Here is a 14,521-nt window from a genome sequence, read left to right as displayed (position 1 = left end):
TAGCCACTTCCTATCTGCGGCACTGGGATGCATGTAACTGTTCATGTTTTTCCAGCCGGCCTCGTGCAGGTAGCCGTCGAGCACCCACGGACGAGGCCTCCGGCCAAATTTATCTTTCACTCTGGCCCTGAGCCCCCATCACAATCATCAGGCCCTGAATGCCCATCACAGTTCATTAAATCATCTGCAATTGCATCAATAATCATTCATTGCGGATTCTCTGTGCTGAATATTGTCAGTTCACACATTTTCAGTATTGCAAACATTAGTTATTTGGACTGAAATTAAACTGTAGTAAAACATTCCTAAATGATACCCACATTTTTAGTAGCATGGTATGTCATATACCATTTCTTTAAATTATACTGAAAACTTTATTATTCAAGATGCTGTATCAATTAAAAAATATATGTATATTTATAAATGTAAACTGAATGAAATGATTAAAAACACTCAAAGAAATTTCAATCTAACCATTTAAAATGCAATTTCACTTCAGCTATTGCTTTTTTAGTTTATATAAACTCTTTTTTTAGGTTTAGGGGGCATTTTGCATTGGTAAAAGATTTATCCAACATTAAATAACCATCTCCTTCCCCTCCTCAGACGAGAACATGACAATTCTTAACACTGCTGATTGGTTGCTAGGTTGCAGCACCCCATCCTCTGCAACAAGTATGAAATATGATATAGTGCATGTGTGTGAAGTGTGAAAGACTGAAGTGTTTGTTTGTTTTTGCATTATGGTACTAGAGTTTGTGGTTTGGAAAATCCCTTTTGTGCCTTTCCATTTTTAATAGACATTTATTGTGTTTGTATCCTTGAAGGTAATGTTTAACTGTTACAGAAAAAAAGAAACATTTTAAATACCCACAAACAATATAGCTGTGATGTTACTGCAGTGAAAGTGCAATCAATGGTAGTTCAACCACAATTAAACAGTGCTCCTATCTACTGTGAACTGAAGTTTAACAGCACTACCAGTATCTTTAGAATGAAAAGTGATCACAATGTGCTATTACTAGCTATTGTGCAGCCAAACTGCATTCTTATTGCAGCTGCTGTGAAACTACAGTTGCTTTCCATATGGGTTATAACATAAATATTTTGATTTTCTTGGTTTGTTCTGTGTGGCAGTCTGCACATCGTGGAATCCTCCTTGAAAAGTACGATAGCAGTTGCCTTAACCAAAATACCCACTTACAGTAATACTGTTTTGGCAAAGTGGTAAAGATGACATTTTTTATTGAACATAAATCCCTATCCATTGTATAACTTTTTTAAAAAAGCATATTGATAGCAAGTTACAATAAGTAGTAATAATGCTATAGTCCTTTATGAATCACTTACATATAGTGTACTTGCAGAAGAATGCACTGCTTATATTTTAGTAAACGATTCATTCAAAGACTGGGTATTAGGCCTGTGGTGTTCACAACTGAGTACGTGTTGTGATTTGCAATACAGAACCCTCTTCGCAAAGATTTGACGAATGAGTTATTCAAAGACAGTTTTCTTTTATGAATTTAATAACGTATGATGTTCATGAAACTGTTCTTGAATGATTTCCTGTCTGTAAAACTTTATTTAACGAAGACATGTACACTTTAAATATCTAATATGTTTAGAGCTTGGAATTCACAGTAGTATATCTTTTTGTAAAGATTTACAAAAAATGGATAGTACATTTTAGGCAAATTTAAGCCATCCGTTGGAAGAAATGCAGAAGTCTGGTGCCACAAAGTTAAACTTTTTCTGGCAAAATATCCTCAAATTTTCAATTGTGATTTTGAGTTTGTAGAGTAGTGTGAACAGTGTGATGCTTTGGTTGTATATTCTGAAGCCAGCTGTTCTTGGTAGTACAAGTCTTATATATGCATATTCTTCTATATAGTGTCTCTTCTTGCAGTCAAAACAGAGCCAATGAACAGCAGTGAAGCTGCTACAACAACAGGAGATGGAACACTTGACACATACGCTGGGTCAGGTAAGACATTAACTGCGTGTCTGACATAATTTCTGTGACCCAGTGCTTTGTTGTCTCATACTGCACTTTCACATAAACTGCAGAACTAAAGTATGTTTGACAGTCTTTGATGAAGTCAGTCGGCTACAGGAAACTTGATGATACTTTTAAAAAGCATATCATCCCTTTTAAAATTTACAGACCAACCGCTGAACAGTTCTGAACTTGAAAGGCCAAGCAAGAGCTAGAATAAACATTTTAAAGATAAACAAAAAAGATGAACTCACATGAAACTAAATTACATTTTCTGGGTGTGTTTGATTCACTTACCAATTATTAAATCACAACTTTAACAACATAAAAAGCTAACTTTGGTAAAGCTTTGTACTACATACATTATAAGCTAATATTCTATAGCAACCAGTTTTTATAACCTAAAATGTCTATGAGGTTCATTACACCTCCTTCTTTGCAGTGGTCCCCCCTTCCAGGAGTTATTGGTTCTTAGCCCCTGGCCTCAGTTGACAGATTGTCAGAGGTCTCTCTGTACCACAGGGAAAAAGGCCAAATCCTAGGCCACATTATAAGTAAAATCAAGGTGGATCTTCTCAATATACTGTACTGTAGTTCGGACTAGGTCGAGCACTCCACCTCCGATTTTATCCACTTGGAAGACTGATATTTCCTCATAAACTTGATGCACCCTGTCGTTATCACTTATTTATATGATTAGTTGATGCTATTGCCTTTCATTAAGATTCCAAATCTGTATATCCATTGACAGCATAGGAAAGCATCCTGTCACTAAATGACTCATTTGGTTGAAGTTAAACTCAAATGGCATTAAAAGATGTAAGACCAAAGTACATAAGAACTAGAACTAGAGGATGCATGTAGAGAACTTCGAGGCAGCAGTCTCCCTCGCTAGTATAAATACTTACATCAATTTGGAATACACTCAACGTGCCCTGTAGTAAATACTGTAGACAACAACGCGTTATCTCTTGGTTTTATTTAATTGTATTGATTTATTTATGCCTTCAATTTATAATCAATTTTTAGTTGTTCAAAAAGTTATGACACAGGAGTTAGCAGCAACTTATAGTAGATGCATATACATTGCATCTGAGTGGTTATACTAGAAGTGGAACAATAAAATAAAGTATCCAAGTTCCTGGTACGTCTTCTTACCATAGTCAAATGTATTTCCTTTTATTAGGTAAATACAAATGTCTTTAGATTTTACAATAAAACAGAGGATATCTGTCCATGCTAAATATTAAGAGAAGAAAAAAATATGTATTTCATCATGCTGACTCACATTTATTATTTTGTATTGTAAAATGTGAAAGGGGGACAGTCATTACAGATTTTACTATCACAGATGCTGGCAGTGATCTCTAGCATGTAGTACATTACAAAACAAATCTGTTGTAAAAGATCCCTCCTCACTCTATAGTGCAGCTGATAGATATTACGGTTAGTCCCAATGTTAGACAAGTGGAAGAGAAAGCATTGACAATTGTAGAAGTGGACACTTTATTTGGCTGCTGCTGTGGAAAAAACATTCACGACATAGCAATAAACCTGGCAAATGGAGGCAAGTCAATGAGAGAAAAAATTATTTAAAGACAACTACTGATGTCTTTCCAAGGATGGAAGTCTTTCTTTTTATCAGGGATGGACAACTCTGGCCCTTCCCTTCCAGGACCCCCTTTTTTTTCAACCATATTCTTAATTGATTAACCAAACCAATTAACCCTAATTATCAGTTAATCATCTCATTATACCTGTTATGTTAAACCTAATGTAGCATGGCCCTCCTGGACCAGAGTTGCCCATCCCTGCTTTATATTAGCCGTACTGATCATATTCTGTACAGCAAAATGGCCAAGTGACTTTAATTGTACCAGTAGTTAATTGGAAGCTACATATTAGTTGTTTAACATAAGGTTTTACTCACTACACACAGCCAAAGAAGTTGTCTTCTAAATACTTATTTTCATGGCATTTTGCTTAGAACAGAGTGACCAAAGTAAACAAAAGCCTCTTTAACACATAATACTATACTTTGGCAGTGCGCCTATAAGGTGATTTAATAGGAGAACTTAGATGTCTGCTTTTTTCACAGTTGTGTGGTACGTAATGAGCTGTAATGAAAAAAACATTTCCACAGAGGAAGAGAGTGTCTTTAGTTCACCTGGTGTAACCAAGGCTCATTTCTTTAAGACAGAACTGATATAGCTGTTGACAGATTTTCCTTCTTAAATGCATAGTATGAAGGCATGCACAGTAATCCAAATGCTATAGGAATGTATTAATAACAGATGAGTATTTAGCTTGTTGGGATCTTGTACACCAAACAAGAGACATGAATTTGCTATGAGCCATCTGATTATAATCAAAATATAGCTTTAAAATTATCAATTATTGTATGAAGCTTTTTATTTGGAATCAGCAGTTTCTTATAGATCACTTGGATAAAAGCAAACTCCTGTGCTATGTAGAACAATTCAGTTTGTCAGATCTGACAGACTTTTATAGAGGGCTGATAGAGGGCCCTTGGTTGGCAGGTGTTACTATTTCGAAGACTAAATGATTGATGTTTCATGACAAACAGTCTCAGAAGTGATAACTGTAGATTTCCACCCAACACTTTTTTGAAGGAATGGAGGCAGTAATAATAAATGGTTACATACAACCTGTGTGTTTATATTTTTCTATACTACCCAGTATGGATTGTTCATATTACTACCATTGTTTCAGTACAGTCGTTTTTTAATAACATTATTTTTACCTGGTAGAAATATTTTTTTTTCAGTTACAGTTATGCAACACCTAAAAAAAAATGCAGAAGGTATGTCGCATTGTGACTAACATCTTATTAGGTTTGAGCAAGATTCTCAAAACTCTTTACTCTAAATCCCAAAAGCATTTTTTTTTTTTCATAAAGGAAAAACCTACTCAATAAAAAAACAACTAAGATATTAAAATGTAGAGGGTTGTAAGCAGAATTCATTTGTTTATTTTTAGTTTTAGAACTGTGATGTAAAAAGCTTTGAGAATTCCACCCTTTATCTCTAATCACATTTACATTACACTAATGCATCCTTTGTATAGTTTGGTTAATAAAGAAATGACAACAGCATGTTATGATTACAAAAAATAATTAAAAAAACAGTCTTGAAATATTATATAAGTAAGTTCTGACACTATATTTTTCAAACTATTTTATTGCTAGGTTCATTTATATTTTGTTCTGTGTTTTATGGATAAAATGGCCATTCGGTTTGTATGCTACTTTCTGTATTTTCGGATAATGTCGTTCTGATATCAACCTGAAATAAAACCACTTTGTTCCAAGTTGTTATTTTCGGTCCCTTTCAATCACTGTCTAATATCATGTAAATGTAATCATTTGCAGTTCATACCAATGTACTTGACATGTTTAATGCTGATCGCTGTAGTGCATGGGTCTCATTTAATAGTGAGTATAGTACATACAGTACAGTATTAAGTATGTGAAAGAAACCAGTAGGGGAGCAATAACTAGCTGTTGGAAGCACTGTGTAGTTAAAAAAAATTGAAAATCACATTACTCATAATTGCTTTATACCTCTAGTTATATATCACTTGTAAAATTTGCTACAAAATAAGTTGGCTTCCAATAGGATAATGAATAACCGAGGTATAGCGGGCTTTGAAGTACAAGTATGATTGATTAGGAGAGTGCAATTCCTGTACTACATAATGTAGTACTTTAAACTTTCAAACAGTGAATGAATAGCAGATGGGCTAATAAAGACACTGTATCCTTGCCCAGTCTGGATCTGCTCTGATGGGATTGGTTCAACACTTTCATGTTTGTACAATTTGTATATGCAATACATCTGTCTTAGTCAAGGCAGATGGTTGAAAGAAAAATAAACAATTTTGCCTTTTGGATTTCTTCCAATTAAGGCAGAGTTATTAAGATCCTAATCAAATATACAATATTGCTTGCAAATTCAGCTATATTTCTAGGCAGGTAGATATGGTTTATATTATTTTCTTGTGAAACATTTGCTTGTGAGTTTTCAAAAGCAGCAAGTGCAACCAGGAAAGTGTAACATCGTAAATATAAATACAAGTTTCATATCATCTTATGGCGATCTTAAATGTAAATATTTTAACTACTTTCATAAAAAGAAATATGAACATGTCCTACACTTGAAAGCAGTCTTTAGTCAGTTTGTGACGAAGTAACTGTATGATATAATATTGTATCTCCATGATTCAGTTTAACATTATAAGTTCTGTTGTGCACTATTGCAGCTATTTTTGTTTAAATATATTTGTATAATTTTGTTTTTACAGTAATAACAAGTAGTGGGTACAGTCCAAGGTCAGCACATCAGTATTCTCCACCAATATACCCTTCCAAGTAAGTTTTAAAGCAATATTGATCTCTTGAAACAATATCAAAGCATAACAGATGTAACATAATGTTTGCATTATAATTTACTGTACTGGGGAAAATGTATTCCGTGCCACAATTTAGTTTTTTGGTCTTTATTGCCTTGCCATCAGTTAAGCATTTTTTGTGAAACAAATAATCCTCTAAACATCTAAATCTAAAAGCAGTGGTAGCCTAACAGATTTCAGATTTGATTTTTGGATTTCTTTAAAGCTTTGATTTTTGGATTTCTTTAAAGCTTTGATTTTTGGATTTCTTTAAAATGTGTTTTCAGTCTGCTGTAACCACATGGCTTCTTGCTCCTGCAGGCCATATCCACACATTTTGTCAACACCAGCAGCTCAGTCAATGACAGCCTATGCGGGACAGACCCAGTATTCTGGAATGCAGCAGCCAACAGTGTATACAGCTTATTCTCAATCAGGACAGCCCTATGGTTTATCCGCTTACGGTAAGGTTTTTAAAAAAAAAAGTACAGAAAATACTAATGATATGTATTTGACGGTTATGTGATGCTGTAATTGTAAAGAATCAGTTGACATTTTTTTTCTTATACAGATATGGGTGTAATGTTGCCAGGCATCAAGACGGAAAGTGGGCTTTCTCAAACACAGTCCCCTTTGCAGACAGGATGTCTTAGTTACAGCCCCGGGTTCACCACTCCTCAGCCAGGACAAACACCCTATTCCTACCAGATGCCAGGTTGGTAACCCTACCTATACCTGTTTAACTTCCTCAACATAATGACTAATCTCAACATATTAGACCAGTGGACCAGTATGCCCATGTGTAATTGTTTGTACTTTTTTCATTAGAACAATTTAATTAGTTATTTGAAGGTTGTCTTTTTGTGTTACTGTTTAGTAATGAAAGTGTTAAAGCCTGACTTCTTAATTTGAAATATCAGTTGAAGCCATCAGTGGTATTACTTAGAGATAAGTCCCACATTTTTGCAAAGCCAGAAAACACTTTTGAAGTTTATGACGGTTTGTGATTATAATAGGAGTAGAAATGTTAACAAAAAACTAGTAAAATTATCTGACAAACATTTAAAACCTGTCTGTACAAGTGGTTAACTATTATGTCTAACAATTATTTCAAAACAATATATCCTATCCATTCTACAGAGTTTAAAATATTTTGTCTTTTGTAGGTTCAAGTTTTACGCCATCTTCAGGCATTTATGCAAGCAACAATTCTGTTTCTAATTCAACCAACTTCAGTAGTTCTCAACAGGTACTTTCGTTTTTGTTATTCTTAAATACCATGTCAATAGGAAGTTTATTTTAAGCACAGCCATAATGGTTTGCTACAAACAAGAAACAGACTATTAAGAATGGCTAGAGAGTATTTTTGTTCTTAGTTTAAAAAGATCTCTGTCTTTGAAATGGCCATAGGTTATCAGCCCGGCATCTTACCCTGCATTTAAGAAGTTGGAATAAACCTTAAGGTTGTATATTATGGTAAAAATGTGAATGCTGGGCTAAATCTGCAGTGGATTTAGCTTATTGCAAGGCTAAATTAAGTTAGTTTCACTACAAAATAATACTAATGTGAAAATACTAATGTGAAAATCATTTTTTTAATTCAACCTGTAGTTTGACCAGTCAGTACTGTCATTGAGCTGAAATAAAGTTTATATAACCACATTAGAGATATTTTGTTCTTGTTCAACTGGTTCAAAGTTTTATAGGATGTCACTTGAATGATCATTATTACATTAGTATTATTAAGCTTTTTTTTATTGCTGGTTAAACTATTCTTGAAAGAATGCAGATTTTATGTCTTATATTCCTCTAGTAGAATTCTGGATTTAAAATATACTGCATAATACTTGCTTTACTCAAAAGAATGATTATTACTGTTTCAGGATTATCCTTCATACACAGCTTTTGGCCAAAACCAATATGCCCAGTACTATTCAGCGTCAACCTATGGAGCATATATGACCTCAAACAGCACAGCTGATGGCACATCTTCATCTTCAACCTATCAACTACAGGAACCTCCTTCAGGACTGATTGGTCAGGCCACAGAACTTCATGCAGGTAAATAGCTGCCTTTGGTTACTGGGGGTTATTCATAAAAATAGAAAGTATCTCCAGATTGTCCCGTTAATATAGTGATGTTTTTGGATTCATAAAACCGTTGGGATAAAGATAGTGACGGTCCTGTTTTACTGGCATGTTTTTGCTTAATATTATATATTAATTTAAGCCATCAGTGGTATTACTTATACAGTTAAGTTTATTATGTGACAATATGGCTTGTGGAAATCAAACAATTCTGTTAGAATGGCAAAGAAAGGCAAAATTCACATAAAAGTCACAGGGAAGGGGTTCTGGCAAATGCAGAGAAATTGTTTGGAGTACATCAATGAAAAGAAAACAAATTTGGGCAGATGTAAAAAAAACATGTGAATGCTGTCAAAAATGAAGCATCTTGGATTGAAAAAAAAAGATGGCAAGATGAAAGAAGGTTAAAAAGGCAACAAATTGTCATCTTTGAGTTCAAAGATAGGGGACCGGCGAACCTGCCATGGAAAAGCATCTTCTAATATATACTCCTCCACATGGTGCACTGTCTAAGTCACAGCAGGAAAATGTGTCTTTCTTGAAAGCATAAAACTAATTGAACACAGTCAGGTGTATTATATACCCATGTTACAATCAGAAAAGTAAATATAGTAAGTTTTCAGTACAGTACATCATTGACAACACAAAGCACATTCAATTAAAACTGATAAATAAAAACGGACTATGGCAGAACTCAAACTAATCAAGCAAATGAAAATAGAATAAAACCACTTTAAACTTTTCCCATTGAGAAGCCTACATTGTTGCTGTCAGCAGTTGAGTAAGTGGTATCTGGTAACATGTTTAAAGGTAAATAGAACACCATACCTCTGGTGTGCCAGGGTAAATGTTGCATGACCAGAAAACGGCTGTGTTCTTATAATGTGCTCTCTTGTTCATCACATGCCTTACAATCTGTATTTTTAGCAATATAAGGCATATTGATATATCTTGTATTGAGCATAATGACAAGGTCTCTTATCATGGGAACAGCAAAGTTAAAGAACTGATTACAATTTTTTTTTTATGAAGCTGTATGTTTCAGACATGTTCTCCTGAAAGTCTGAATAGTTGACAAAGCAGGTCATTAAGAAGCTCTGTATTAAGTCCTTTCTAGAACCAGTGTAGACTTGTTGAGAAAGGACTGTTAGGATTAATGTCTTAAATTTCCGTTTGAACCAGCATCCCATTCACAGAAGGGTCATATTACAGGACATACTTTTGCAAGTGGGCAGTGAAACTAAAATTTAAACTCACTGCTTTTGGCTTTTACACAATAACTACTTTACTACTGGCATAAATAAAACATAATATGTTTATTATTGTTAACAAGTGCTATTCAGTCATTTACACTTAGAATTAAAGTCTGCAAGAAACATAGTGAGTGTACTGCATTAAAAAAAGATGCTTGCCTTGAAAGTCTGTATTATTCTTGGAGTGCAATCTTATTTAAAAAGAGAAACATGTTGCATTTGAAGCGTCAGCTGATTTTTAGATTAGTTCCAATCAGTTGTGGCCAGAAGGGAATGCTTAGTTATTATGCAAAGACACTTCAGGCAAAGAGGAAGACAAACAGGAGAGTACAGCTATAATCAAGGTTATCTTCTGTAGCGTTGTTATGGAGATATAAACAGTCATCTAAGTTCATCAGGTGAGGAGGGAACAGGAATGTAAAATAGTAACAATTCAGTTATTCTTTTTTTACGCAGTTAGTTACCAATGCAGGGGGATGTGTGTTGTTTCTTTAAATATTTTGAAGATTCAGACAGCATTGCTTGTCCTCTAGCAAAATCTTGTTATCATTTATTTACTGTATTGTATATAGAATATCTGACCTTGAGGTGGGAATAAGATTATATCTTACAGCACCCTATACTATAATTTTGTATAATATATATTTAAATAAGAATAACTAAACAGCTAATTTCCATCTGATGCAAACCATCCCAAATAATAATAATAATGAAAGATACTTCAGAAGAATCATTGTATCTGTGTATAGTGTATATTAGAACCATATATTGTACATAGCCTTTTGGATTTTTTTTTATGAATGAAAAACCGACATAACTCAGGAAACCCACAACCAGAGAATTTGACACCACCATCCCTCCCCCACCCTCCGCCTTTATTTATGTTACAATTTAGGACCTGTGATTGGAGGTATTTCAGGTCCAGTATCAAAGCTTTGAACAGGAACTGGAACATTCTTGGATCTAATGGTTCTTATTTTTTTCCAGTTTTCCTTGGCAGGCTTTCAGATTTCTGATTAAGGAAGCTTATCATTCTTTTCCAATCACAGACACTTTCTTGCTTTTTCCACTATTGAGTTAGACCATTTTTCTTGATTGAGACATAACAATAAGTGATCTAAAACACACCCCGTCTGTTTCCAGTTACTTTTTCATGCAGCATTCAGTTATACTTACCAAAGGATTGTGGCACTGATCAATAGATCTTTTTTTTCAATGAAAAACACACATGAATAAAAGTGTAATTGTTTAATATAGTATGACAGGTAACCCTATCTGATCACAAAATACCTGTATCTATTTCTACGTTTCTATGTCTATTTCTTGTAGTGATTGTTAAAGAGTTGAACGATACAGGCATAGCAGGAGTTCTATCAAGGATAATCTATTTACTAGATTGGTGCCCACAAGTGCTATAGCATATAAAGAGTTAAATAAGTTAAACTGGTTACTTAGTCTACCAAACTTGAAGTTTTAAATTAAAGAAAATAAGCTGTTCATTAAGATATATGCAGCACATGCATTATTTTTCTCCAACTTCCTAGCATTGCAGTAGCAGTGACACTTTCAAAGCTGTGATTGATTTTGATGGACAATCCTGTAATCCACAGGAATAAATATGTCCCTCTGTGTAAAAAAATATTTTCTTTGTACATGTGGATAGAAGTTTAATCACCCCATTCTGATCAATGTTATTATTATGATCTTAAAGGTCAGGAGGTGGGGGGTATTTAATGTCAGTTTTTTTTTTTTTTTTTTAAAGCCTGCAATTAAATGGACTGGGTAATGTGTGCATTGTACAGTATTACGCTAGCAAAACAAAACTCAAGTTCATTTTCATCCTGAATGGCTTTATTTACAGGAGATTTTGACACAGTGCAGAGCCCGTCAACACCAATCAAAGACCTGGACGACAGAACGTGTAGGAGTTCAGGGTCAAAGTCACGTGGAAGGGGTAGGAAGAATAATCCATCACCCCCACCTGACAGTGACTTGGAGGTATGCCCTGGATTTACACTCTACTAACTATAGTTGAAGGACTACAGCTTCATACTCACACATTGATAAGGGCATGTTTTTTAAATAAGTGTGTGTATTATGTAGGTGTTGCAAGCTAAGGGGTTATTGAAGATCACATTTCTTGATACGTTTCGCCACACCTCAGTGGACTAACTCATGTGCTTCACATTAATATTAAATTAAGTCAAATGTGCAAGGAATTGGCTTGTAGTACCCACAACATGGAGTAAAACTGATGCATTATGAAAGCAGAGACTTCAAATACGTAAACCTCCCTTCAAGGTGTATAGAGTTTTCACCTATTTCTTGTATTTAGTCATACACGCAAGGCAGGTATGTAAATTTAACAAAATGTCATAAACCAAAAAAAAACAAAAACATATATATATGTATATATATATATATATATACAGACGTGCTAAAATTTGTTGGTACCCCTCCACAAAAAACAAAGAATGCACAATTTTCTCTGAAATAACTTGAAACTGACAAAAGTAATTTGCATCCACCATTATTTATTCCATAATTAATAGAAATCAGACTTTGCTTTTGATTTTTTATTCAACATAATATTGTAAATAAGAAAACAAATGAAAATGGCATGGACAAAAATAATGGGACCGCTAACCTAATATTTTGTTGCACAACCTTTAGAGGCAATCACTGCAATCAAACGTTTTCTGTAGCTCTCAATGAGACTTCTGCACCTGTTAACAGGTAGTTTGGCCCACTCTTCCTGAGCAAACTGCTTCAGCTGTCTCAGGTTTGATGGGTGCCTTCTCCAGACTGCAAGTTTCAGCTCTTTCCATAGATGTTCGATAGGATTCAGATCAGGACTCATAGAAGGCCACTTCAGAATAGTCCAATGTTTTGTTCTTATCCATTTTTGGGTGCTTTTAGCTGTGTGTTTTGCACATTATCCTGTTGGAGGACCCATGACCTGCGACTGAGACAGAGTTTTCTGACACTGGGCAGTACGTTTCGCTCCAGAATGCCTTAATAGTCTTGAGATTTCATTGTGCCCTGCACAGATTCAAGGTACCCTGTGCCAGGCGCAGCAGAGCAGCCCCAAAACATAACCGAGCCTCCTCCATGTTTCACTGTAGGTATGGTGTTCTTTTCTTTGAAAGCTTCATTTTTTCATCTGTGAACATAGAGCTGATGTGACTTTCCAAAACGCTCCAGTTTTGACTCATCTGTCCAAAGGACATTCTCCCAGAAGGATTGTGGCTTGTCAATATGCATTTTAGCAAATTCCAGTCTGGCTTTTTTATGTTTTTCTTTCAAAAGTGGAGTCCTCCTGGGTCTTCTTCCATGGAGCCCACTTTCGCTCAAAAGCGACGGATGGTGCGATCAGAAACTGATGTACCTTCACCTTGGAGTTCAGCTTGTATCTCTTTGGCAGTTATCCTTGGTTCTTTTTCTACCATTCGCACTATCCTTCTGTTCAATCTGGGGTCGATTTTCCTCTTGCGGCCGCGCCCAGGGAGGTTGGCTACAGTTCCATGGACCTTAAACTTCTTAATAATATTTGCAACTGTTGTCACAGGAACATCAAGCTGCTTGGAGATGGTCTTGTAGCCTTTACCTTTACCATGCTTGTCTATTATTTTCTTTCTGATCTCCTCAGACAACTCTCTCCTTTGCTTTCTCTGGTCCATGTTCAGTGTGGTGCACACAATGATACCAAACAGCACAGTGACTACTTTTCTCCATTTAAATAGGCTGAATGACTGATTACAAGATTGGAGACGTGTGATACTACTTAAAGAAACTAATTAGTTTGAAATATCACTATAATCCAATTATTTATTATCTTTTCTAAGGGGTACCAACAAATGTGTTCAGGCCATTTTAGAATATCTTTGTAGAATAAGCAATAATTAATCTCTATTCACAGCTTCTTTGCTTTATTCTATGACATACCAAAAGCATGCAAGTATACATGATAAAATAGCTTTTAATTTCATCACTTTTCAGGAGGAATGAAGCATTATTTCAATGAGCTGTAAGGGTACCAACAAATTTGAGCACGTCTGTGTATATATATATATATATATATATATATATATATATATATATATATATATATATATAGTCAACTCCAAAATTATTGGCACCCTTGATAAAGATGAGCAAAAAAGACTGTATAAAATAAATAATACCAGTACTGAGCTATATTGTAATTTTCCAACATGTGGAATATATTTCACTTTATTAATGATTCAATGGAATCAACCAAAATTACACATTTCTCAAATTATAAATTTATTTCCAAAAAAAAAGAATGTCACAATTATTGGCACCCTTGTTTTCAGTACTTTGTGCACCCTCCCCTTGCAATGATAACGGCACTGAGTCTTTTTCTATAATGTTTCATGAGATTGGAGAACACATTGGGAGGGATCTTAGACCATTCCTCCATACAGAAACTTTCCAGATCCTTGATATCCTTCGGTCTGCGCTTATGGACTGCCCTCTTCAATTGAAACCACAGGTTTTCAATTGGGTTCAAGTCCGGAGACTGAGATGGCCATTGCAAAATGTTGATTTTGTGGTCAATTAACCATTTCTTTGTGAATTTTGATGTGTGCTTGGGGTCATTGTCTTGCTGGAAGATCCACTTGCGGCCAAGTTTCAGCCTCCTGGCAGAGGCAACCAGGTTTTTGGCTAAAATGTCCTGGTACTGGGTATAGTTCATGATGCCGTTGGCCTTAACAAGGGCCCCAGGACCAGTGGAAGCAAAACAGCC

The 14,521-nt window shown here is 35.0% G+C and overlaps 1 protein-coding gene across 25 annotated transcripts in view; it reads left to right on the top strand.

Annotated features, from left to right (window-relative positions):
* The window catches only part of LOC117403097 (eyes absent homolog 4), a 124,382-nt gene that overhangs the window by 95,210 nt on the left and 14,651 nt on the right, over positions 1–14,521 (top strand). For 11 of the 25 annotated variants that reach the window (XM_059024159.1, XM_034921330.2, XM_059024156.1 and 8 more), the window contains 8 exons: positions 607–675; positions 1,895–1,987; positions 6,323–6,389; positions 6,731–6,873; positions 6,981–7,124; positions 7,576–7,658; positions 8,293–8,470; positions 11,612–11,748. In XM_059024159.1, the coding sequence (XP_058880142.1) occupies positions 607–675; positions 1,895–1,987; positions 6,323–6,389; positions 6,731–6,873; positions 6,981–7,124; positions 7,576–7,658; positions 8,293–8,470; positions 11,612–11,748 (914 nt within the window). The remainder of the gene's footprint in view (positions 1–606; positions 676–1,894; positions 1,988–6,322; positions 6,390–6,730; positions 6,874–6,980; positions 7,125–7,575; positions 7,659–8,292; positions 8,471–11,611; positions 11,749–14,521) is intronic. The other 14 variants (XM_034921333.2, XM_034921332.2, XM_059024168.1 and 11 more) reach the window with 5 other exon arrangements.

Source organism: Acipenser ruthenus, chromosome 5 (assembly GCF_902713425.1).
Source record: "Acipenser ruthenus chromosome 5, fAciRut3.2 maternal haplotype, whole genome shotgun sequence".
NCBI lineage: Eukaryota > Metazoa > Chordata > Actinopteri > Acipenseriformes > Acipenseridae > Acipenser > Acipenser ruthenus.
The sequence above is the reverse complement of the archived record's forward strand: the minus strand, read 5'-3'. Positions and strand labels throughout refer to the sequence as shown.